The sequence below is a fragment of the Sitophilus oryzae genome, unplaced genomic scaffold, assembly GCF_002938485.1.
Source record: "Sitophilus oryzae breed Bouriz unplaced genomic scaffold, Soryzae_2.0 scaffold_395_pilon_pilon, whole genome shotgun sequence".
NCBI lineage: Eukaryota > Metazoa > Arthropoda > Insecta > Coleoptera > Curculionidae > Sitophilus > Sitophilus oryzae.
This window is the reverse complement of record NW_022146968.1, coordinates 1184107-1210335: the sequence shown is the minus strand read 5'-3', so window position 1 is coordinate 1210335 and position 26229 is coordinate 1184107. Positions and strand designations below refer to the sequence as shown.

The following is a 26229-nucleotide window of genomic DNA, read 5'->3' as shown; positions in this document are numbered from 1 at the left end:
GAGGTGTATTTATGCTTGATGAACTTCCAAATACAATATCTTTAAAAGAGTGTGGTGTTGTTAATTTAGACAGGAAGCAAAATAAAGGAACACACTGGACTTCATACATTAAAAATGATAATCATGTTGTATACTTTGATAGTTATGGAAATTTAAAACCACCTCTTGAACTTTCAAAATATTTTAATTCAAATGGTGAAGTGAAAGTATTTTACACATATGAAAATAAACAAAAAAATAATTCATACAACTGCGGACAACTTTCTCTAAAATTCTTAAAAAATAATATATAAGCTAACAACATGTAATAAAATAGCATTTACACAATGTCTACAACAATAGCAATATCAGGAAACAGTTCAGTTTTATCAGCTGATTTCAATCCACCTATATATTTGGATGATGAGAAACAATATTTCTTAGGTTTAGCAGATTTTGAAACTTTTATGACTATACCCAATATAGAAAAGGGTCACAATAAACTTTATATAGGTGATAAAGTGATTGTTATTCCAGATGGAACTTATGATATAATTGATATAGAAACCTATATAAAAGACAAAGTTAAAACTGTGTTTGAATATGAAAACGTTGCTTTTTTATTAAAACCTAATACTAATACCCTGAAATGTACCTTAATGTGTAGCAAACAAATTGATTTTACAAAAGATGATTCAATAGGAAAAATACTAGGTTTTAAAAGTAGAATCATAGAAGCGGATAAAGTAGATCAATCAGATAATGTTGCTAATATAAGTAAAGTCAACGCTATTTGCATTGATTGTAATATCTGTGTTGGTTCATTTAGTAATGGAAAACCTGTTCATATTATTCACCAATTTTATCCTGCTGTAGCTCCAGGGTATAAAATAGTTGAATCTCCTTTACCCATATTATATTTTCCAGTCAGCGTTAAAGCAATTAACAACATTACAGTAAAAATTGTTGTTCAAGACGGAGATCTTATCAGTTTCAGAGGTGAGACTATTACAGTAAGATTACATTTAAAAACAAACGGTTTATAAAATGGTTGTTAGATATAATAGAGGTAATATAAATTATTCTCCAGTTATTATTCCTAAAAAAATCAAAACTTATAAAAAGAAACTGACACAAAAATTATTCAGTGTCAAATCCAACACCAATCGATTAACACGAAAAAATCATAATTTTCTAAAATCGCTAGGTTTTAAAGTCTTAATATAATGAGCATATTAAATGTAAACGAAAAGTTATATATTGATAACTCTATTGTTAGTTCAGAATTACATACCTATCAACCATACATTTCTTCAAAATTTGATTATAATGATGAAATACGTATACCAATCCAAGAACTTGATGCTTACACTCTACCATCAGAAAGCCTACTTTATATCGAAGGAAAGTTAACAAACACAGAGGGAAATTATACAAAGAGATTGCGATTTACGAACAATGGTATAGCTTTCTTATTTAGAGAAATTCGTTATGAGTTAAATGGTATTACTATTGATGCCTTAAGAAATGTCGGACTAGCATCAACATTAAAAAGTTATCTATCCAGTAACACAAATGAAAGTTTAAAACTGCAAAATGCAGGTTGGTTTCCACACAGAAAAGAAGAGGATAGAATCTTAGTTGATGATAATGGAAAATTCTCCGTATCTATACCATTAAAACTGCTAATGGGATTCTTTGAAGATTATAGAAAAATTATAATAAATATGAAACAAGAGTTGGTTCTTATAAGATCTAATAATGACTTAGATGGAGTTTTCTTTAAGGATGATGTGACACCGCCATCTACAACTGTAGAAACCCCAAAAGTTACTTTCGATAAAATCTATTGGAAAGTACCACATATTTCAGTTGATATACCACAACAACTAGCTCTCACTAGAATATTGGAGTCAAATAAAGATGTACTAATTGGATTTAGAAGCTGGGAACTTGTTGAATATTCTTCCCTAACTGAAACAACACGACACACATGGCCTGTAAAAACAACTAGCAAACTTGAAGCTCCCCGCCATGTAATAATTGCCTTTCAAGAAAATCGAAAAGGAGATGTTAAAAAAGATATGAGTCAATTTGACAATGTAGATTTAACAAATATTAGAATATTTTTAAATTCCGAAAGGTATCCTTATCATGACTTATATTTAAATTTCAAAGAGAACAAATATTCATCTTTATATGAAATGTTTGCAAATTTTCGTTATTCTTATTATGGTACTTCTAATGAACCCATTTTTAATCCTGAAAAATTCAAGGAGATTTCACCAATTGCATATATTGATTGTTCTCACCAAAAGGAAACGCTTCAAACGGGTTCTGTTGTAATGAGAATTGAGTTTGAAACAAACAGTACAATCAAAAAAGACACACCTGCTTATTGTCTTATTTTACATGATAAATTATTTAGTTACAATCCTTTAACAAAGATTGTCAAACAATTATAAACTTTTACCCCCACTCTCTTAATGTTAAGTTTTGATATAAAATAAGTAAACATAATGTCTGTAGTAGTAGATATGTCTTCAACACTACAACTAGAAATACAAAATTTTATTTTTAAAATACAAAAATTGAAAGAACAAATTGCAAACTACTCAAGACAAAAAAGTTTAATTAAAAAGTTTAGTGAACTAAAAATATGAGGTTGATTGTGGATATACAAGGATTTAAAGATGAGAAAAACACCTTTTTACCTAAAGAACTTGCAGCCTTTGATGGACATAGAATCTCACATTATATGTTTAAAAAAAACCTATCCATTAGACTTTCTGTCACCAGAATGTCACAGACAGGCGGTATGGCTAATGAAAAACCATCATTGTATCAACTGGAATGAAGGATTTACACCTCACCATTATTTTTCAAATATAATTGAAAAACTCACTGAAGAAGTAGAAGTGGAATTTGTTTATGTTAAAGGAGTTGAAAAAGCTGCGTTTGTAAAGAAATATTCCAAAAAACCTGTGATTGAAATGGATGAACAACCAGCTTTGCCTATCGGAACACCAAAATGCTTCCATCATTCTAAGTCAACTTGTATGTGTGCATTATCAAATGTATTGTATTTGTATGATAATTTTTTTATGAATGAATAAAAATCTATATAATATTTATTACATCTTTTATTATTAAAATATAATTTTTAACTAAATTAATACTTCTACATCAACTAAGTTATTGGATGAATTATCCTGGTTAACTAAGTTACTATTCATGTTAGTGTTTACATCGTCTGTTACTTGTTCGTAGGATATTCCCCCATTTATAACAAATTTATTTAAATATGTTATTTGATTTATAAAGCCTAAGTCTATCATTACAGAGAATAATTCTAATGTATCATAATTTTCATAATATTGTGCACACGCACTCATTCCTTTTTCATATTTACGAATCATATCATAATATATTTTTTCCATCTGCCTAAGTTTTTGATAAGTTTCATGAAATGATTCATAAAATTCTTGATGAATACATATTACTGCGCTAATAAGTTCAATATTCTCATTTGACATTTTTCACTTTAAAACAAAATATATTTTTTTAAATATCTCGGAGTACGATATTGACGAAGAGGTCTAAGTTTTCTTGATATTGTTCTTCTAACTTCTCCGGGTTGTTGTAACTTGTTTTTAAATCTTCGCAGTAACTGATCTCTAGCGTCGTCCAAATGGAATCTCTTGAAAACCTTTAAAATTTCTATTATAACTTTTGAATTCTTCGTTACTCTCAGGTATGGAACAATGTGTGTTAGTTCACTTGCAAAATATGTATGTCCCAATGCACATATGAACTCGTAAAGATTAATCCTTTGTAATAGAAAATCAGCACAAAACTCAGTTATCCTATGACAATCTTGTTTGAGTGGAAAAAATAAATCTTTTTGATTAATTAAAACTATTCGATGAGAAACAGTTTGATGGAAATCAGTATATTTTTGAATCAGCTTTCTAACAACATTAGTTATTTTTTTCTTATTGTATTGCATCACTCTTGATGAATAAGAGATTCGCTTTACTTTCTTCTAAAGACCTACCTTACTAGCTATATATGACTAGTTGAATAAAGTGGGGATGAAAGTAGTAGGAATTAACATATTTTTGAAATGTATATTATATTAGTGAGAGGAGGAGGAGGAGGAGGAGTATAATGAGGAGGAGGGTCTCTCATATATTATCTACTCACATAATGTACGTAAATTCAACAATATCCGAAATATAAAGTTTTGATTTTGAAATGTTACACGAAAATTTTGTAATTTCCAGACCTGATATAATCTCATTTTTTACATCCGTAGTTCTAACTTGAAAACTAATGTCAAATATTATTATTATTCACAGTTTCCGCCAAATGGCATCGTTAAATGAAAATGAACACATCTAAATTAATTAAATCGAATTGTTTAAATGATATTTTCAAAAGTCAATAACTCGGAAACAGTTGGTTTGAGGTCCATTGTATGTATCTCGATTTTTACTTAGAATTGAAGGAAGAACCGAAATATGCAATAAAATACAGAGGGTTTATTAAAAAAAATGAAACTTTGATGTGCCACGACTTTATGACCGATCCTATATACTTAAACTTATTACGCGCTAATAGATATTTAAAAACCCTATAACTTTTATATTTAACTTTTTGCGATACCTCTTATATTTTACCTAATAATCGACCGTTCCCATACATATCAGCGACCCTGTATATCTGAAATTGAAAGGACTGAAAATTAATTATTTCAACCATAATTAATATAATCCAACACTGCTCGTGGGAAAAATATTAGGTATGTAGAAAGTTCTGAAAAAGACCACAAAACTATAATATAATATATTAAAATAAAGATAAACACAAAACTACAAAATCACACACCGAACAGCTAACTTCAACACCGAGCAGCTAACTTCCAAAAATCTTTCAGTTTCATAGCGCCACATTTGTGGAATAATATTTCTAATAAGTTTAAATTTCAATCCTTTACAGATTATAAAAAACAAATTAAAAATAATTTACTAAATTCGTAAAAATTATAATTTCGTCCACTGATTTGTGAGGTTCTTGTTCTTCTAATATGCCCGTCATTGGTTGCTGTTCCGGTTTTTACACTGTTTCGTTATGCCTCTCTGCTTTTCTCCGCTCATCCCTGATAAAATTATATTTCCACTTTTTTTTTCTAATTTTAATTTTTTAATTCTGTTTATTTTTATAATTTATTTCAATTTTGTTTTTGGGGTCGCACCACTTTGGCACTTTGTGTCATTGTATCGGTTTTTTAATCGCGGTGCGATCCCTTTAGATACACATTTATTAATAATAATATTCTGTAAAATTTAATGAGGTCTAATAAAGAAATTTGAATTTGAATTTGAAAATAAAAAAGTTGATTTGTGTAAATAGCACTGCGTTGATCCAACGGAAACCAATTTGTCTGTGCTACTTTACTAATAGGAAAAATTTACCTAAGAGAAAAAAAAGTCTTAGAGTTTCAGGAGATATACCGGGTGCGTCTCAAAACTGGCTCACCCATATAAATTTTTTATTTTTTATTTAAAAAAAACTAGATTTGGTGTGTTAGTATATGATATAAATTAGGATTGATTGACGTATTCAATTGCTGATTTTTAAATGGCACCCTCAGTATTTTTTTACTTTATTCGATAGAAAATAACACTCTGAATAGAATGACATGTCATATGTCAACTTTTAACATTTTCGCATATGCTTTATTTGAAATTATAGCTTGCGGTTCGTAACGAAAACTTGACTCGAAATACCAAGTGTGTGGTATCAAATTATTCGTAAAAAAAATGCTTTTTCCAAATATGCTAATGAGCTACCCTCGTTCCATTTGAAAAAATTGAGATATTGTTAAAAATACAATTTGGGCATTTTTTAACCAGCCAGGACAACACACTAAAAACATTAGACGATCAAATCTATTTTTCCAAGGCTCCTTGATTAAGAATTAGTGTTTTTAACATAGCCATGGCACTCTAGATTGAAATTTAAAATACGATTTTTTATTAAGCGAGAATGTCAAATGTTGACATATGATACGTCATTCTATTCAAAATATCATTTTCTATAGAATAAAGTAAAAATATACCGAGGGTACCATATAAAAATAAAAGTTGTAGTCATTTCCGGTGGTGAACAGGAAGAGACCAAAAACAATTGAATATGTCAATCAATCCCAATTTATGTCATATACTAACATACGAAATCTCGTTTTTTTATCCGAAAAATTAAAAAAGTTATAGAGGTGAGCCACTTTTGACACGCACCCGGTATATCCTCGTGTCGCCAGGAGCAAAAGAAAACACAAAGAACAAAGAAAAAAACTATTTAAAATATCTAAATACAAATATTCAAGAACATTTTAGGAAGAACAAAGAAAAAAAACTTAAAAAAGTCTCTCTACTTCATTAAAAACTTAAATCGAAGTAAACTTAATTCTACTAATTTAATTATTTGAATCTATTATTTACCAACTTTTAATTAAGTTAAAACGGAACAGAGACATATATTCTTATTTTGCTGAAGGAAACAAAACACCAGCACCGGAGCTGTAAATCGATATAAGGCTTTTTTTCATTGAATGTTAGGTTTGTAATTTAAACCTATATTTTTCTATATAATCTGATTGTGTATTTCTGCTTTAAACTGGACGATTAATCACATTGATAGATTATCTGTCATAAAAATGTAGAGGATTCGATGGAAACAATTAATATATTTATTGATTGTCACAACAATGATTTGTTTATCTGACAGGAACATATTATTCGAGTTGTTTTCAATTATTTTCTTTAAGTATGTATGAATTGTATTTCTTCTATTTAGAACGGATTATCCGATATTAGGAACCATTTGTCCAGTGGTACGTTCGTCGGACGTCATTCGGAAAATATCTGCGTGATTTTCTTTATTCTGTTATCAGGCAAAGATAAACTGTTTCTCGATGATGTCCGAACTTTTATTTTTACGCAACCGGGAGTTAGGATAAGACCTCATACTGAGGATTTTGTTTTTTCTAGATGAACGGACAACAAAACCAAATAAAACTTAAAAAGCGTAAAAGCTGGGATGCAAAAGCTATGGGGCTGGCTGTAAATGCAGTAAAAAGCAAGGAAATGGGATATTTAAAAGCGTCCAAATTCTACAGGGTCCCGAGAAGTACCGTTGTTGATTACGTTAAATCAGGCAAGGCAGTAGACATATTAACGGTTACAAAACTAGGACAAGAGCCTGCGTTATCTGATGAATTGGAAAATCTATTAGTTACGTATTGTTTGGATATGGAGAAACGGTTTTATGGTCTAACAGCATCGGACATTAGAAGATTAGCATTTCAGTTGGCTATTCGGAACGGTTTTTGACACCCTTTTTCTGTGGGAAAATCAAGTGCTGGAAAGAAGTGGCAAAAAGGGCTTCTAAAAAGACATCCTCAGCTAAGTTTTAGAAAACCGCAGGGCGTATCAGCTGCTCGAATGAAAAGGTTTATTCAAGAAAATTGAGCGCGATAGACGAGACCTGCATAACAACGTTCATTCAATTCAAACGTTCAACGTTCATTCAATTCATATAAGGATTTTTTGTTGATCAAATTAAAAAAGTATCCAATAATAGGCTACTTTCCTCTATTACATTTTTTTTAATTAAAATTTTAATTAAAATGTAACATTCTTTACCGTGACCATGTAAAAAATTTCCTTCTTTCAGGTTTCTGGCAACTGGAGAACGCTTCCAGAGCTACAGCTAAAGAAATAATAGTAATAGAAACATGTAGGGCTAATTTGGATATTTTGTCACCAATTTTCATAAAAAAATCCGTCAACAGATTAATAATGGTAAGGAATTGCAAATAAATTTGGAGAACTTTGAAATTTTACCAACTGCCTCGAATCTATAGATGGGAAGCATATTCAAGTGCAGTTCCCGCCAAAATGTTGGTTCCGCATACTACAATTACAAGCATCAGTCAACTCGATGAGTCTTTAAGCAGTTCTAGATGTAGACGTGAACTCTATAGCGGTCGATGTTAGAGACTTTCGTAGAAATAGTGATGGTGGATTTTTTCAAGCTTTGGAAAAATAATTTCTTAGAAATGAGTTAAATATTGCACGGCCCACTATGCTTATTTTATATTTGTGTCGTGTATTTTTATTTTTTGTTTTCCTCTTTAACTTTTATTGACAAATATTTGCCGGTCATTTCTGCCTCATCTCATTGTTGTTTTAGTATATAAAATGTGAACATATGTGATCTTAATTTTATTGTACTGTAATTTTAATTAATGAAAAACTCAAAAGACGTAACAACACGATAAGCTACTCTTTCGCGGAGAGCGAAACAGATTGTTTTGGGATCTGACAGTGAATGCATTAAGGAAAATAATTAAGAAAATTAGTCCGTAGGATGTGAAGAAGACTATTACGCACATCAAGCCATGGAAGAATGTATTAAATCTATCCTTTACGATAAGTGGCTTCTAAGTGGCAACAAGGCTAAGTAAATTATTTTTAATTATTGCTTCGTTAATTTTGATTCAATGCGTAATATAATATTGTAAAATTGTTGAGTATATACCATAAGAAGAATAAGAATAAGTGGGAGGGGGGTTAATCTCTGCGACCTTAGAGACCTATTGTGTCCCCCTTTCTTGAGTTATAACTCATCATACAGTCCCAGGACTTCCTACGAAGACCCGTGTCCTTCACAGTCAAGGAGCTACGACCCAGGCCGGATAGACGAAATGGTAGCTTGTGTCGCCTGTTAGGTTTAGAGGTAGGAGGTAGGCTCCCGACCCTTGGAGGAGGTGGTAACTTGTATGCCACTTGCGGAGGATGGTCTCACGCAAGTGTCAGCCACCTCTCCTGTAGTTCTCTTTGGGTTTGGCCCCTTGGAACTTTCATTGTTACTGTTCCCAGTGTTGCTAGGGGGTTTCCCTACAGCTTCACCGGTGATGTTTTTATTACTATTATTACCAGATCTCATAGTGTTCCCATGAGTCGCTAAGGAGAGTCGGTCCACTTCTACAGAGCCCCGCATGTAGAAGTAAGAGGTAAAATACAATGGGGTGACCCACGATGCCCCAAGGTTGAGGCTGTCCGTAGCCCCGCCCGGTATCGTTATATGTCTTTGTGCAATTCCCTGGCCACGACACTACAGTCAGGGACAAGATGATGAGTGAGATGCTTCTTAGACCAAGCCAAGTGCTAGGGGGGATTCCCCCCAGCACCTGACCAGGAGCTTCCCCACCAACGACAAGGTCTTGCATCTCCTAGGGGAAGGAGTATATACCATAGAGAAAGATAATAAAAAGAGAGTGGCAGATTAAATTAGGAGAACTGGCATAGCATTTTTGTTTTCCTGTCGCGCAACTCAGATGTCCTAAATTTGTTCAAATTGAGCTACGACTGACGATTTTGCTTTGACCTTCCTCTAAACGCAACTGTACAAGCCGTGTTAGGTTTGGACGTTGTCATCTTTAATAATTCTGTCTTTAATAATTATGTCATCATTTTATTCGCAATAATTGGCGCCTGGACCGAAAAATTAATATTTGTGTTCTAGAATTTTGTTATGTGGTATCGGTTATAATTGTAAATTGGTGTAATTAAAAGAATTATTACTTTTGTTGTTGTTTGTCTCCTAGGATATCTATTATAAATAGCCTTGGATATATAAAAATGAATTTTTGGTATCATTTGTTTTTTGAGGATGTTTAACAAAATTCATAAGAATGATCTGCAGTTTTATGATAATCGGGTAGATTATACCACTGTACCGTACTGTGTATACAGGGTGTGTCATCTCTCGTGGGGAGATTCCTCACGTAAAAATAAAATTTATTTTTCATATCAACATTTTTTAGCTACAGGGTGTTAAAATCTTAATATTTTTTCGATTTATTATAATTTTCTTCCATGTACTTTTAGCGTTCCGAATGAAATTTTGAGGGTAAAAGTTACTATAAGTGCTATATATTTTAATCCTGAAAAAGTGGAGATAAATTCATCAGGGACGTGCATAAGTGTTATCACTGGAATATTTTTCAAAAAAAAAAAACATGTGCGCCACTGACTTTTTTCTTTTGATATCAAAATTGTGTAGGCCGTTTAATGCCAATTAAAAGTTACCTCTAGATATTTTGTCGAACTCGGCCTCCTTGATGAGATAATGCAATTTTATTAATCACAATAATTAATAAAATTAAAATAAAAATAAAATTAATAAATTATATATTTTACCTAATTTATTATTAAATATTATTACTATTAGTTATTATTACTTTAGTCTAACCTACAGCAATTTAAAATAAAAAATAATGGTATTAATATATGAATGGTAAAAAACATAATTTTAAAAAGTTTTAACATCCTGTAACTCTAAAACTATGCATTTCCATACCCATGTTTATAGGAACTATTTTAAATTTTTTGAGAAGAAATCAATCAGTACTTATTTAAAACTTATCCAAGTTAATGATATTAAACATTTTTAAAGGTTGCTATTAGACTTGGATGAAGGCAAATTAATAAAACTGCGTTTACCTCATCAAGGAGGCTGAAATCGACAAAATCTCAAGAGACAACTTTTAATCGGCATTAAACTGCTTACACTATTTCGCTAACAAGAGTAAAAAAAGTCAGTGGTGTACATGCTTTTTTTTTGGAAAAATATTCCAGTGATAACCCATATGCACGTCTATGGTGAATATGTCGACACTTTTTTAGCATTAAAATATGTCGCATTATAGTAACTTTTACCCAAAAAAAAATATTCAAAACGCTAAAAGTACTTATATAATAAAATAAAAGAAAATTATAATAAATCGAAAAAATATTAAAACTTTTATACACTGTAGCTATGAAACAAAGCAGAACAGGACCTATATTGATATGAAAAACAAATCTTATTTTTAGGCGAAGAATCTCCCCACGAAAGATGGCACATGTTTTTTGAAACAGCCTGTATATGTACTCATGTAAGAAATAAAGTATCTTTATTCGTTGAATTACATTTTTTATACCACTATAAAAAAAGGTGATCCATCTCTCCCGACTTTACCCTATAATAATTTTATCCTCTCGCAAAAAGAACTTCAATTTTATTGTTGTTTTGGTATTTCACATGCTCTCGCATGTATCTCGCATACTGAGTATAGGTCTTATATATTGTCAAGACTTAAATATAGGCCAACTTGGGTTTACATCAAATTGGGAAAAATCATGTAAAATATAATTCTAGTAAACCAATTTGATGTAGATTCAAGGGAATCGTTCGCGTATACGTTAACCTGAATATGTTCTTATAATAAACATTGTTAATTAAACAATTAAAATCAGGTCGATGTAAGCGTGATATTTCAGGGCTAGCTCGTACTAAATATCGGTGCTGGAAAGAAACAAAGGAGATTTTGAGCACGTACCCGCCGATAATTGGGACGAGCGGAAAAATATAAAATGGTGTGCTGAAGACAGGGGAAAAAGTTAGTCCATCGATGTGAGTCGTATTATACAGTTAGTAATTCGCGTCATCAGTCCGTTAGCAGAAGACAGCGCAGACTTGAAGATGTTCCTGTAAGTACTTAGTTAACTAAACCATTAAGTCTTGGCATTCCCCAAAATTGTATTATACTGTGAACTTTATGTTAAATAAATGTGTATTTTATTCAATGGTTGTTTTGATTGAGAGAGAGAACCTGGTATAGCGACCCTAGCAAACAACCCCCAGCTAGGTCGCGACATATGGTGGAGGCGCCGGGTAGGGTTGTAATTTTTTTTCAATTAATTATTTTAATTACTTCTTTAACACCACGACATATGGTGGAGGCGCCGGTCTCTTTTTTAATCAAAGCAATCTGTTTGAATGCAAAATTTTAATTACTTTCTTTAACACCACAACATGTGTTGGAGGCGCCGGTCTCTTTTTTAGTCAAAGCAGCCTTTTTTAATGCAAGTTACGGGTAATACCCCACACCGCCGCAACATGTAGTGGAGGCAAAGTTCTTTTATTTTGTTTAATTCAAATATATTTTTTTTTTTTTCAATACTTCCCCACAATCAAGACATGTGGTGGAAATGTCGTTTTTATCTGTTGCAAAACAACCTTTTAAAGAACTTTGTTTTTAATTAATTATTTCTATATTTTTCGCCACCACAACATGTGATGAAGGCATGTATTTTAATTTTTTTTTATATTTTGGGAATGCCAAGAATGTCCTAGTTTTAACTTAATGAATTGGTTTAAATATATTTAGTTTTTGCTTTTTAACATAGTTTCTTTATTTTGATTAATATTATCCAATATGCAATTTTCGTCAAATTTAAATTTTTGCATATCAATTTTGTCGCCCGATTTTTGTTTTCATAAAATATACGAAATGATTTTAAATTTTAGTATATTTAAGTTGATAAATATTTAAATAATCTATATTTACTATTATAGAATGAATATTTTATTTTATAGTTTTTATTAAGTATCACATAATAATTTAATACCCTATATATTATTTGAATATTATTTATTAGGTACATTTATTTATAAAGTCAAGTGCTGGAAAATGCTGACGACTGTAGTTTTCACCCTGACCTACACATCATGTTTTATTTTGAAATATGAGTACATTCTCATCCACATTTGTTTATTATTTTTCTAACGTTTAAATTTCATTCAAATGCCAATGGCTTTGTCTATATTTAAATATTTCTTGATATATTTCAATGTCATAAACTCTCTAACTAATTATTTTTAAACAAGCTAAACTTTTTATTTTAAAAATTTTTCATGATGGAATTTCAAAGACTTCCAGTTCTGCCTAAATTTGTTGAACCCCCTACATTTGACCCTAGGTACGATTGCCCAGTGTCTTTTATTTCTAACTACGATAAAATTACTGATAGAAATGGTTGGGATTGTGCATATAAAATTCGATATTTGCAGTGTTATCTGAAACACGCATCTGTCTTTTGGTTTCAAAAATACGCGACAAATAAAAATAATTTACATAAAACTTGGCCGGATCTGAAAAGAGATTTTATTTTAAATTTTGGCGGTGATATAGCAATAAGAAAACTAAAATCCAAATTGCGCTCACGTAAGCAGGATGCAAACGAAGATATTAAACACTATTACTTTGGCTTACTTTCAATGTTTCAAGAAATATATGATGAAATTAATTTTGATCAGTTCAGAGACTATTTTGAGAATGGTTTGCATCCATCTTATGACAAATATTATTTTATATTGTCAAGCCGTGATATGGATTTTACCGCGTTAAACAATATTGTCTATAAATTGAGTGATCTAAAAGACAGACTTACCGATTACAACACGGTGGGACATTCTTCTCATTTCTACGAAGATAAAACAAGTATAGATAATTCAGCTAGTGAAAATAAGTATGAATATAGCAATTATGTCCAACATTCGGATTATTTAAATTCAAATAAAAGAAATAAAAGACAGGTAGAGCATGACTATTCGTACAATGGTCATAGGGTTGAAGATATTGATAATGTAAGAGGCAAATCAGGACATGAGAATAAAAACTGTAGGTATAACAATACAGACGAATATAATTTTAATACGAATTATGAGAGAAGACAACAAAAGTTGATTGAAGATAACCGGACAAAGAGTTCCGAACAAAACCCACCCTCAATTGAGGACAACCAGACCACTAATTTTGAACAAAACCCACCCCTGTTTGAGAGACAAACAGCTGATATGGATGGTATATTTATTGTGTCGGAGGAGCATGCTGTAGAGGAATGCACAAATAATGTTGCGAGTTATTTTAAAGAGGATGATTTGGATTCCCTCAATTTAGAAAGTGCACGGATAGAGGAAGATTGTGATGCCCTCCCCGTGGCAATGGGATACGCACAGGCAGAGGAAGTGAATGATACCCTCCCTGTAGCAATAGAGTTCGCACAGGTAGAGGAAGATAATGCCCTCCCTGTTGCAAGTGAAGTTATGCCGGCTGAGGATGAGTGGAATACCCTCCCTGGCAATGTCGAGGAAGACGAAAAAGATAAATGGGACCCTTCCTGTTTTGAATATGAAAAGTGCTCCCCAAATATACCGATAATTTGTCCGTCCGAGACAGAAGAGAAAGATATACCTCCGACACAAGAAGTTACGCATATAAGAAGCAAAAGTATACGTTTATTAGACAACCCTTGTTGGAACCGACAGTTTGACTATTTTGTTCGTAAAATAAACGTTCCAAGAGAAGAAACTTGTGATGAATTTAGACCCCAGCAAGCCATTTCTTGCACAACTAGGACACTGGATATGATGACCAAAAGGCCAAACGCCAAGATGGCGAAGGATATCATTATCCACCCTAGCCACCCTCCCTGGACTCGATGCTTATGAGTCATATTTAAAGTCGAAGTTTGAATCTTGAAGCCAAGTACGATGGACCACGATAAAGGATACTGATTAATTAATGTAGCATTTAAGAATATTTTTACTTTTATATTATATTAAAAAAAAAAACAAACAAGAGACTGATAGAAACTAATCTATTTTTGAGTATTTTTAGGTGACATATTATTTGTTTTCTAACATTGAGCAAAAATAAGGATAAAAAAAAGGAAGGAAAGAAATACTTTCAAGGTAAGCTGAGGTAAAGTATACTCAAACCTACTACATTTACAGCTCCTTGGTAAAGATTGTGTAGCTATATTGGTCTTAAAGAACTGCTCGGACGATATTTTGTTAGTTGATTTGTTGCTATTTGTATTCCTAGTATCATCGTCACGTGACTATTTTGGCTTAGGATGCCCATTATTTTTTTAGAAAGCCGTGATTGTTTTAGAGGTACTAGTTGAATTTGATTATTTTTTTTCCCGAGTCAGAAACAAATATTATTTATAATTTATGTTAGTAATAAAAAAGAAAAATAAACTGGGGGCGATAGTTTTGTCAATATGTATGTATGTTGTTCTGTTTTGTAGACTGTTTATTGTATATGTTTCCATGTTGACAAAACATGTTATTAGAAGCCACGCGACTTTTCCCAAACAATCTTTCACCACTTAGGAGATAAAGGACATGTAATGTAGTAGACGGAATAAAGAAAAGCCAAATAGATATTAAAGATAGGAATAAAATATAGTACTTACTCTTTAATTTCTCATGAATTTTGTATCACACCTGCCGATACCACAATCAACACTAAGAAGTCGAAGGAAGAAATGAGTTGCTGTCTGGAAACACGTACCAACCACACCAGTGAGATGAAACTTTCCAGCATCACAAGCTTTGTTCAGTTGAGTAAATGTTAAACACGCCGCTCGCCTTTTTGCCTCGAATTTCAATGGATTGGAGATGTATGGAAATTTTTGATACGGATATGGAAGCAATAACCAGCCTGGAGAAAAAACTAATTTGGATGGTTGAAGTAACAAGCCACTGAACCCATAATACCGCAGAGAAGCCAGAAAACCAAGAAATATTAACAAGTAAATTTTGTTTGGCTCGAATGAAAACAGTACACTAACGAAGAAAAGAAAAAATAATTGTCCAGTATTCCGCTGATCCCAGCAAATTCAAAAGGCCGTCGCCCGTTTGACATTGAAACCAAGCGCACGGACGAACAGAAGTATACAATGAATAAGAAGGCAACCAGTCAAACAAAGGCAAAGGCAGTGCTGGCGTGTGCATTGCTTAACTGATATGAGCTAGGGTTAAAGCTTGAAGCTTATGGTATTGTTGAAACGGACGCAACGCACCAGGATGCCAGGAGACATATTTTCAGTACGGGTGGTATCGCGTAGGACCTTTTGTTTGTACGGGATTAAAGAGTAAATGATAAAAAAATATATATTTTTTTTTTGATTTTGATGAGTCGCAAGAAAATCTTAATTAAGCTTAATAGCACATGATTTTTTTTTTATCGCTGGGGACCAGCTCTCCAAGCCCGGGGGATATGTCAAGACTTAAATATAGGCCAACTTGGGTTTACATCAAATTGGGAAAAATCATGTAAAATATAATTCTAGTAAACCAATTTGATGTAGATTCAAGGGAATCGTTCGCGTATACGTTAACCTGAATATGTTCTTATAATAAACATTGTTAATTAAACAATTAAAATCAGGTCGATGTAAGCGTGATATTTCAGGGCTAGCTCGTACTAAATATCGGTGCTGGAAAGAAACAAAGGAGATTTTGAGCACGTACCCGCCGATAATTGGGACGAGCGGAAAAATATAAAATGGTGTGCTGAAGACAGGGGAAAAAGTTAGTCCATCGATGTGAGTCGTATTATACAGTTAGTAATTCGCGTCATCAGTCCGTTAGCAGAAGACAGCGCAGACTGAAGATGTTCCTGTAAGTACTTAGTTAACTAAACCATTAAGTCTTGGCATTCCCCAAAATTGTATTATACTGTGAACTTTATGTTAAATAAATGTGTATTTTGTTCAATGGTTGTTTTGATTGAGAGAGAGAACCTGGTATAGCGACCCTAGCAAACAACCCCCAGCTAGGTCGCGACAATATCCATACTCAGTATGCGATGATGCGTCGATATGATTAGTTCGTGCGTCCATGTGAGTATAAAGGTTGATTCTCACTATACATTCCTTTTCCGTTCCATATCTGTTAAGGATTTAAAGTGAACTACGGCAACCGCGCATTAATTCGCGCGCCAGATTGACGTTGACGCGCAACGACAGGAATTCAAGATGGCTGAGTCCGAGTAGTTGTCACTTATGAGGCTCCATATTAATTTTAAGTTTTTTGCAAATAAACGACGATAAGAGAAATTAGTAGGTTTATTATGAAACCCCGAAGTATATCCGTTTCGTATAACTTGATTGTATTCGCACTATTAAGCGAAACCATGGAAACGGAACGAGTAATGTGCATTGTCCTATTCATTTACATAATATACTATTTTATGTAAACGCAAAGGAAACGGAAAGTAGCGGATACGGAAGGTATAGTAGGAATCAACCTTAATGCGGTTCGTAGATGAGCTTTGATGGTTCGCCCAAAAACCCACATTCCGGCGAACCGCAGTGCAACCTATCGCATCGACACATCAAATCGACGCAATGACAAACCGCATCAGCGCATAGTGAGTATGGGACTTTAGAGCGAATCGTCTTGAGAACTTTGAAAAACACATATATTTTACCGTTATAAATTCATCGATTTGTTTGCATCTAGAATATGTAATGTAATTTTATCGCTCGCTACATCAAAATCGATGACAGAAAATGTTTCCAGGACTATAAAGGTTAAGACCTGTCCTGCAGTGAAAATGATAATTTATAACCTTTTATAATAATGGACTTGCATAGTAAATATTTATAGCAACTGCATTATTCAGCTTTAAAATATTTCTATGGTATTATGGATATTAGATCAATATTTTATTTTAGGTTTTCTTATAAAACCAAAGCGACAACTTTCACAATTATATTGGACATGATGTATACTCTCCTATAAAAATATTAATATTCTCTATAAAGAAATTGATGATTCGTCGATTGCAGGAGCAGCCACATACGGCTTTTCGGATGTGAAGCTGCGGCTCTTTAGTTCCATACGCAAATATTATTTATTTTATTAAAAAAAACATTTAAAAATCGTTCTGAACTGATTCACGAGTATTAGGTACCGATTCTCTATCTCTCACCACTTGCCACTACTACCACTAGATTCTTACGTTTCACTACATAACACATCGAAAAGCGCTTTATGCCCAAATTTCCGGCTAAAATAGTTGAGGTCATCAATTTGGTTATCAAGATTGTTAACAGCATTTTGTCAAAAGCACTCTATCGTCGTCAGTTTAAAGAATTCTTAAACAAAATGAAGACATCGCTTTCCAAATGTAAGGTGTTTTAGAATTTATAGTTACTCAGAAAACAGTCCAAATTTCGGAGTGCGTTTCTCTGGACTTGGAAAATAGTTTACGACTTTTTTGCAAAACCTTGCAATCAAAATTGAAGGCAAAGGATTTATAAATTTGATTATTTTTGTGTAAGCGGATCCACTTGGCCAGATAGAGACTTTTGTTGGCCTGAATCATTTCTAAATGAAATACGAAACGCCTTCCACTTCTCAACAACAAAAGAATGAAGAAAGACTAAAAAAACATCTTGATGAATTATGCTCTGAACAGAAGAAAAGAAGATCCCACAGCCTTACATCACAATCGGCTGAGAAACTTGAGTTTGCCATGAAAACTAAATTGCGGATGGAGAGTAAAGAATTAAGCAAATTAAGCAAAAATTTTAATCACTTGCCGGAAATTCCGGAGGATGCTCAACGTGTAAACGATTTTCTATTTCATCCTATAAAAAATAGAAAGACGTTATCAACGCAAGCGTCTTATGACGTCTTTAAACCTTTCAACGTGGCAATATCACATATTGAGAGAATTTACTAATAAATACATAGAAGGAGATCAGTTACCATCGTATTACAAAATCAAAGAAGAAGAAAAAAAGTTGTTATCCTTTTAAAGATGAAATTAGAATTACTGAAAACATGGACTAAGGTCAATAAATAAAGCAAACACGTTTACTTCAAATGCTAATTTCGCACATCCCGTGCAAAAGGGTATTAACTCAAAAAAAACAGATTTCTTTTTTTTGCAAATAAGTATGGGTAATGACGGCATCTACCTCCCAACAAAACCGTAGTAAAGTTATTTTAGAAATTTATCGATAGGTGGCGCAAAAGTCTTTCTTGCCCGGAACGCGTTAGAACAAGATTTCCCTCAAAGACAGTATAATATATAATATAATATTTATTGTTCCAAACAAAAAAAAAACACTTTACAGTAACAATCGTAAAATCATCTGCAGGAGCAAAAGCTGTGTACAGATGGTCTACATCATTCATATATGTTTCAGCAATTCTAAATATTAAATTAATTTCTATAATAATCATATTCAAATATCCTAATCATTAAAACATTTACTATAGACAACAAAACAGCCTATTAAAATACTCAAACCATAATAAGAATTTTATATAAAAAACCTATAATATATACTTTACAAAATATTTCTATACATTTTTTTAAATCAACACAGTAACACAGTAAACAGTGAACCAGACCAAACATTTAGTTATGAACATTCACGAGTCTATCAATTGTTTCTCTATTGGATTCTAGCAAAAACAATTTTAGATGCTTTTTGAATAGAGCTCCTTGGGTAAAAAATTATATGCTCTCGACAGAAGATAGCAAGAACTCCTTTGACCAATCGTCTTATTTGATCTAGTTGTTTTTATTGAAAAATTTTGCTTTAAATCGCGTATTATGATTATGAAACAATAAGGTCATAAGGTTATAGAAATATATCTGTCGAATATCCAATATTTTTAGTTCATTGAACAACATATCAGTTGAGAATCTAATAGGTTTTCTATAAATTATTTTTAATATTCTTCTTTGGGCAACTTGTAGTTTTCTTATGAATACATCAGTCACCTCACCCCATCCAATTATACCATAATGTAATCGAGCTTCAATCAACGAATAATAAATTATTTTTAAATGTTCAATGTCCAAAAAAGATGATGAAGATCGCTTTCCAAATGTAAGGTGTTTTAGAATTTATAGTTACTCAGAAAACAGTCCAAATTTCGGAGTGCGTTTCTCTGGACTTGGAAAATAGTTTACGACTTTTTTGCAAAACCTTGCAATCAAAATTGAAGGCAAAGGATTTATAAATTTGATTATTTTTGTGTAAGCGGATCCACTTGACTAGATAGAGACTTTTGTTGGCCTGAATCATTTCTAAATGAAATACGAAACGCCTTCCACTTCTCAACAACAAAAGAATGAAGAAAGACTAAAAAAACATCTTGATGAATTATGCTCTGAACAGAAGAAAAGAAGATCCCACAGCCTTACATCACAATCGGCTGAGAAACTTGAGTTTGCCATGAAAACTAAATTGTGGATGGAGAGTAAAGAATTAAGCAAATTAAGCAAAAATTTTAATCACTTGCCGGAAATTCCGGAGGATGCTCAACGTGTAAACGATTTTCTATTTCATCCTATAAAAAATAGAAAGACGTTATCAACGCAAGCGTCTTTGGCTCTTATGACGTCTTTAAACCTTTCAACGTGGAAATATCACATATTGAGAGAATTTACTAACAAATACATAGAAGGAGATCAGTTACCATCGTATTACAAAATCAAAGAAGAAGAAAAAAAGTTGTTATCCTTTTAAAGATGAAATTAGAATTACTGAAAACATGGACTAAGGTCAATAAATAAAGCAAACACGTTTACTTCAAATGCTAATTTCGCACATCCCGTGCAAAAGGGTATTGACTCAAAAAAAAACAGATTTCTTTTTTTTGCAAATAAGTATGGGTAATGACGGCATCTACCTCCCAACAAAACCGTAGTAAAGTTATTTTAGAAATTTATCGATAGGTGGCGCAAAAGTCTTTCTTGTCCGGAACGCGTTAGAACAAGATTTCCCTCAAAGACAGTATAATATATAATATAATATTTATTGTTCCAAACAAAAAAAAACACTTTACAGTAACAATCGTAAAATCATCTGCAGGAGCAAAAGCTGTGTACAGATGGTCTACATCATTCATATATGTTTCAGCAATTCTAAATATTAAATTAATTTCTATAATAATCATATTCAAATATCCTAATCATTAAAACATTTACTATAGACAACAAAACAGCCTATTAAAATACTCAAACCATAATAAGAATTTTATATAAAAAACCCTATAATATATACTTTACAAAATATTTCTATACATTTTTTTAAATCAACACAGTAACACAGTAAACAGTGAACCAGACCAAACATTTAGTTATGAACATTCACGAGTCTATCAATTGTTTCTCTATTGGATTCTAGCAAAAACAATTTTAGATGCTTTTTGAATAGAGCTCCTTGGGTAAAAAATTATATGCTCTCGACAGAAGATAGCAAGAACTCCTTTGACCAATCGTCTTATTTGATCTAGTTGTTTTTATTGAAAAATTTGCTTTAAATCGCGTATTATGATTATGAAACAATAAGGTCATAAGGTTATAGAAATATATCTGTCGAATATCCAATATTTTTAGTTCATTGAACAACATATCAGTTGAGAATCTAATAGGTTTTCTATAAATTATTTTTAATATTCTTCTTTGGGCAACTTGTAGTTTTCTTATGAATACATCAGTCACCTCACCCCATCCAATTATACCATAATGTAATCGAGCTTCAATCAACGAATAATAAATTATTTTTAAATGTTCAATGTCCAAAAAAGATGATAAAATTTTGAATTTATAAAACATGGATCTTATCGTTTTAGCTGTTTTCTATATGATAATTCCACTTCAAATGCTCAACTATCACTATACCCAGATATTTAACCTTTGGTGCTGACTGGATATTGATAATAACATTATTGTACGTCATTGTAAGTGTCTTGAAATTTGGTAGATGTTTACTGTATGAACAGAATGACAAAAATTTAGTCTTTTCATAGTTAATTGTAAGCTTTTTATTGGTTAACCAGTTAACAATTTTTTTCAATTCAGTTTCTGCCTTTTTATGTACTTTGATCCAGTCCGTATCAGGAAAGAAAACCGCAGTATCGTCTGCAAAACTTATGACACTACCATCAACATCCATGTTCAACAAATTATTTACATAAATAGTAAAAAGAACCGGACCCAACATAGTGCCCTGCGGAACACCACAGGTTACCGGTAATTGTTCACTGCTACAATCACCAATCTGAACTGTTTGCGTTCGGTTTTCAAGGTAACTCTTAAATAAATTTAGTGGAATACCTCTAATCCCGATTCTTTCCAAAGTTTCTAAAAGCAGCGAATGGTCTGCTGTGTCAAAAGCCTTCGACAAATCCAGGAAAACACAAAGTGCAGGTTCCCTTTCATCAACTGGCTGGTATATCTGTTTTGCTAGACAATGTATTGCATCCTGTGTGCTTTTGTTATTTTGGAAACCAAATTGTCTATTGCTTATTATATTAAATTTCTCCAAATATTTTGCCAATCTATCCTTAATGATCTTTTCAAATATTTTAGTGAACACAGTTATTAAAGATGTGGGACGATAATTTTCTAATTGGTATTTATCCCCGCTTTTATATATTGGTGTTACCAGTGCCAATTTAAACTCTTGAGGAGTAATCCCACTTGAGAAACAACAATTAACAACAGGCGCAAAATCTTTTCAAATATTTTAGCCAACACAGTTATTAAAGATGTGGGACGATAATTTTCTAATTGGTATTTATTCCCGCTCTTATATATTGGTGTTACCAGTGCCAATTTAAACTCTTGAGGAGTAATCCCACTTGAGAATCAACAATTAACAACAGGCGCAAAAGGCTCCGAAATGAGGTGTATCATGGATTTTTACTTAATTAACATCCTGTATTTAAAAATGGCTAGCTAGTGATTTAGTAAGCTATGTATATTTTAATAGGAAAAAAATTCATTTCATAAAAAATAAACAAACCCATAATACAAATACTATACACCAATTAATTAATTTTAATTTTTTCTAAAGGCACTTTAATAATTGAAAAATGGTCAGGAGCACTTAAAAATAACTTCATAGAGTATACCAAATATGCTAAAAATAATAATTCCAATAAAAAACACAAATGGCACATTAAAATCTGCATTATCTGAAATCAAACTATAGCTAAACGGCTAATAAAATAATAGAGACAAGACGCCGACATCTATAGCCAGATGAGCAGTTTTTAATAATTTTCCGAGTTATTATTACATACTTGTTTTACAATTATTTTAATACAGTAGGATTCCTTCAAATAAATTTTGATTTAAGTATTGTTAATATAGTCATATTAATGATTATAGCCCGTATGATTTCTAAAATAAATAATCAAGCGTGTTTTTATCAGAATTATTAAATGATTAAGTAGAAATAGTTAATATTTAGTAACTTCGTAAGTGTTATATTTTAATATAATTATGGATTTAATAATTAAATAATTATCTTAAGTTTAAATTGTGGTAAACTTGTATGAGTTTCAATCATGTATATTTAAAATCTTAGTGAAGGCAATACAGATTTTAGGCAGGAGAACGCAAGAGAACCACTGTGTAATTAGTAATTAAGACTACAATTTTTTTTACTTGCCATTTTCTTGTCGTTCACGGTGCACGTTGGCTCTTCGTTGTGTCACACACAATCTGAATTTCGAATATGATGCAGAACTGATAAATTGGACCAAATATATTAATTGCAGGTAATCAAAGACATATTTTTGTTAACTTTGCAAACATTTAAGGCATGCAATAATTTTAAAAAATTTTGACGTGAGATTACTTTATAATTCTTGGAAGTCTTGGATGATAAAGATTTGAATTATTATGGGTCTGTTTTGTTTAAGAAGCTAACAAATAATTTCAAAAACTCAACTATCAAAATATAATGGTAGCAAATTTTTAAAATCATGCATAACTATAATGTTCTATATTAATTGGACATACTGAATGTAAACTAGGTATAGTTGCTGCAATCGATAATATATTTTGTTGCTTTTTCATATCACACAACATTTTCATCATAACAAAAAACCGTCAATACCGCTACTTATACTATGAGCACCTATTACTTAAATCTCATAATGATGTTTAAAAATACATAGGTATACATACCATGAGTAGTGGTTGTGACGGGTTTTTACTAGGTATGATGAAAAAAAGCTGCAAACTAAGTTATCGTGGAACTATATTTTAATTTATTTTTATCTACAGTAACTATTACTTATTTTTTGTACGGCGAATTTAAATTTATGGACCGTCCATAAATTTACACCGTAAGTTCGAATATTGGTTAAACCTAGAAATACCCAGGTAATAGCCCAAAATATGCAAAAGAGGGAGTGAGTTTAGGTTAGATAAGAATTAGGTTTTTGTTGGTTTTGCATTAATAAAAATATAGGCCTAATCTAAACTTAACCTAAAGTGACCTTTTTGCATATTTCGGGCCCCTACGTGGGTAACCCTACGTTTAACCAATATTCGGGATTTTACAGTAACATAATACTCATTCTGATTGGTTTAATCTGGCTCCATAATGAAACTGTGGGTTCGAGGTGGTATTGCAAATTAATGCCATTAATTCTATGTATATATATACATACATACCTCACATTTCTATAGTGTCGTGACCGTGATCGTGACCATTCATGAATCCGTACACGTTCATCTCCATCATTTTTTCTTACTAAATTCTTCACTTTTATAAAAATCCATTACGATAAAAATCAAATATCCAAATACTAATACAATATCACTATACGTATCTGGAATATATTTGCGAATGGCAATTAGCGATGCGTTAGACTGCCGGAGTTCTGACGTCACGAATGTCAAATTGCTTTCCAAATAAGCTTTAGTCTTTTATATTTCTATTGAGTTCTTCCAAATGACGTCACAAGTTAATATAAAGTGTAAAAAACAGGTGATTGCTGACCACCGCCGACTTTTGTGTCTGGTATTTTCAATACGCCTATGATGGTTGCGCATGTTGCAAAACCTGTGATTTTTTTTGTATTTAGAGAAATAGCATTTAAAGTATAAAAATTAAACCAAGATTTATAAAACACACACTTCAAGATTTCAAGTATACAAGTTGGAAAAAAACATATTTTTGCACCACTACCACCACGGTTCTTATTGTTTTGTTTCAAATACGGTGTTAAATAAATAACCCAGAAAGACGATAAAATGGCAATCTACCCATACGCTACATGAGGACTAGGGTCCAGAATAACAAAGAATTTAAAATTTTAGAAAAAGTAGTAAAGAAATACAAATTTAATTTAATTGATGAAGATCGGGAGGATACGGAACAGCAGCAACAAATCAAGCAAAAAAGAAAGTTACAAATTACAGATGTCTACACATCGGGGGAGGAGGAGGAGGAAGTGGAGAACGAAGGTTTTTTGTATTTAGAGAAATAAAATTTAAAATAATTAATTAAAATTAATTAATTATTTTAAATTTTACTAATTTTTTTTTTTTTTTTTAAAGTATAAAAATTAAACCAAGATTTAAAAAACACACACTTCAAGATTTCAAGTATACAAGTTGGAAAAAAACATATTTTTGCACCACTACCACCACGGTTCTTATTGTTTTGTTTCAGATACGGTGTTAAATAAATAACCCAGAAAGACGATAAACTCAAATAAAACTTCAATCCATTTTAGACCTAACTGTAAAACGAATTTTAGAAACTGTTAACGAAGAAGGCTCAAATAAAAATATGATTTTAACCAGTAAATGGGGCTTTGATGGCGCAACCGGTCAGAGTATATACAAACAGAAAAATCAAGAACATAAAACGTCAGAAGAATCGGCAGTGTTTATGACAAGTTTGGCACCTCTAAAACTATACATAGAAAATAATGAAACCTATTTGGGAAAATCCAACACCTTCTTCCACTCGTTACTGCACACCTGTTAATTTTCAGTTTGTGAAAGAGTCCAAAGAAGTCGTCAAAGAGGAGTTTACTAACATGCAATCTCAAATAAATAATTTATACTCAAGGAAGGGGGACAGAATAGATCTTTAAGGTGGCGGTGATTAACCTCCCTTCCATTAATAATATACCAATAAGACAATTTTCGATATAGCATTAGTTTTAAGTAATGATGCGTTTTAATTACTCCACTTAGATATTAGCTATCGCGGCGAGAGCGGTAAAACCATTGAAAAGAAACTCGTCCTTCTGTACATAGAAACAACATTTCACTTAGTAAGCAGAAAAACAGCGCGCAACAAAATATCAGTCCTACCCAAAGATTCGTCGTTGGTCAATCTGTATTGGATAATGCCTATTGACGTACTCACGGGTACACTTGTATCTGTTTTCTACATCAAACATAATAAACTTCTGAAATGGACTTAATTCTCAATAAAATTTATAAAATTCTAAAGAAAAATGATAAATAAATTCTATATATGTTTATAATTAATAATAAATTCTAAATAAAAATATAGGATAAATAAATAAAAATAAAAATCTATTTTTGGCCCCTTTTTCCGCTACTCGTATTTTGTAAATAATTTATTAATAACAGTCTGTGAAAATAATATTTCTGTTAAGCATGATTTGCATTTAACAATGATAGATGGAAAAATAAGATGATTATTGTTAGTTCTCAGTACGCAGAAAAAAACTGACGATATGATGAGTACG

The 26229-nt window shown here is 31.8% G+C and overlaps 2 protein-coding genes across 2 annotated transcripts in view; one reads left to right on the top strand and one right to left on the bottom strand.

Annotated features, from left to right (window-relative positions):
* The window catches only part of LOC115885527 (peptidyl-prolyl cis-trans isomerase CYP95-like), a 541467-nt gene that overhangs the window by 494386 nt on the left and 20852 nt on the right, over positions 1-26229 (bottom strand). The window lies entirely within an intron of this gene.
* On the top strand, positions 1206-2444 carry LOC115885505. Its single transcript, XM_030904452.1, has one exon. The coding sequence runs from the start codon at positions 1206-1208 to the stop codon at positions 2442-2444; it is 1239 nt and encodes a 412-aa protein (XP_030760312.1).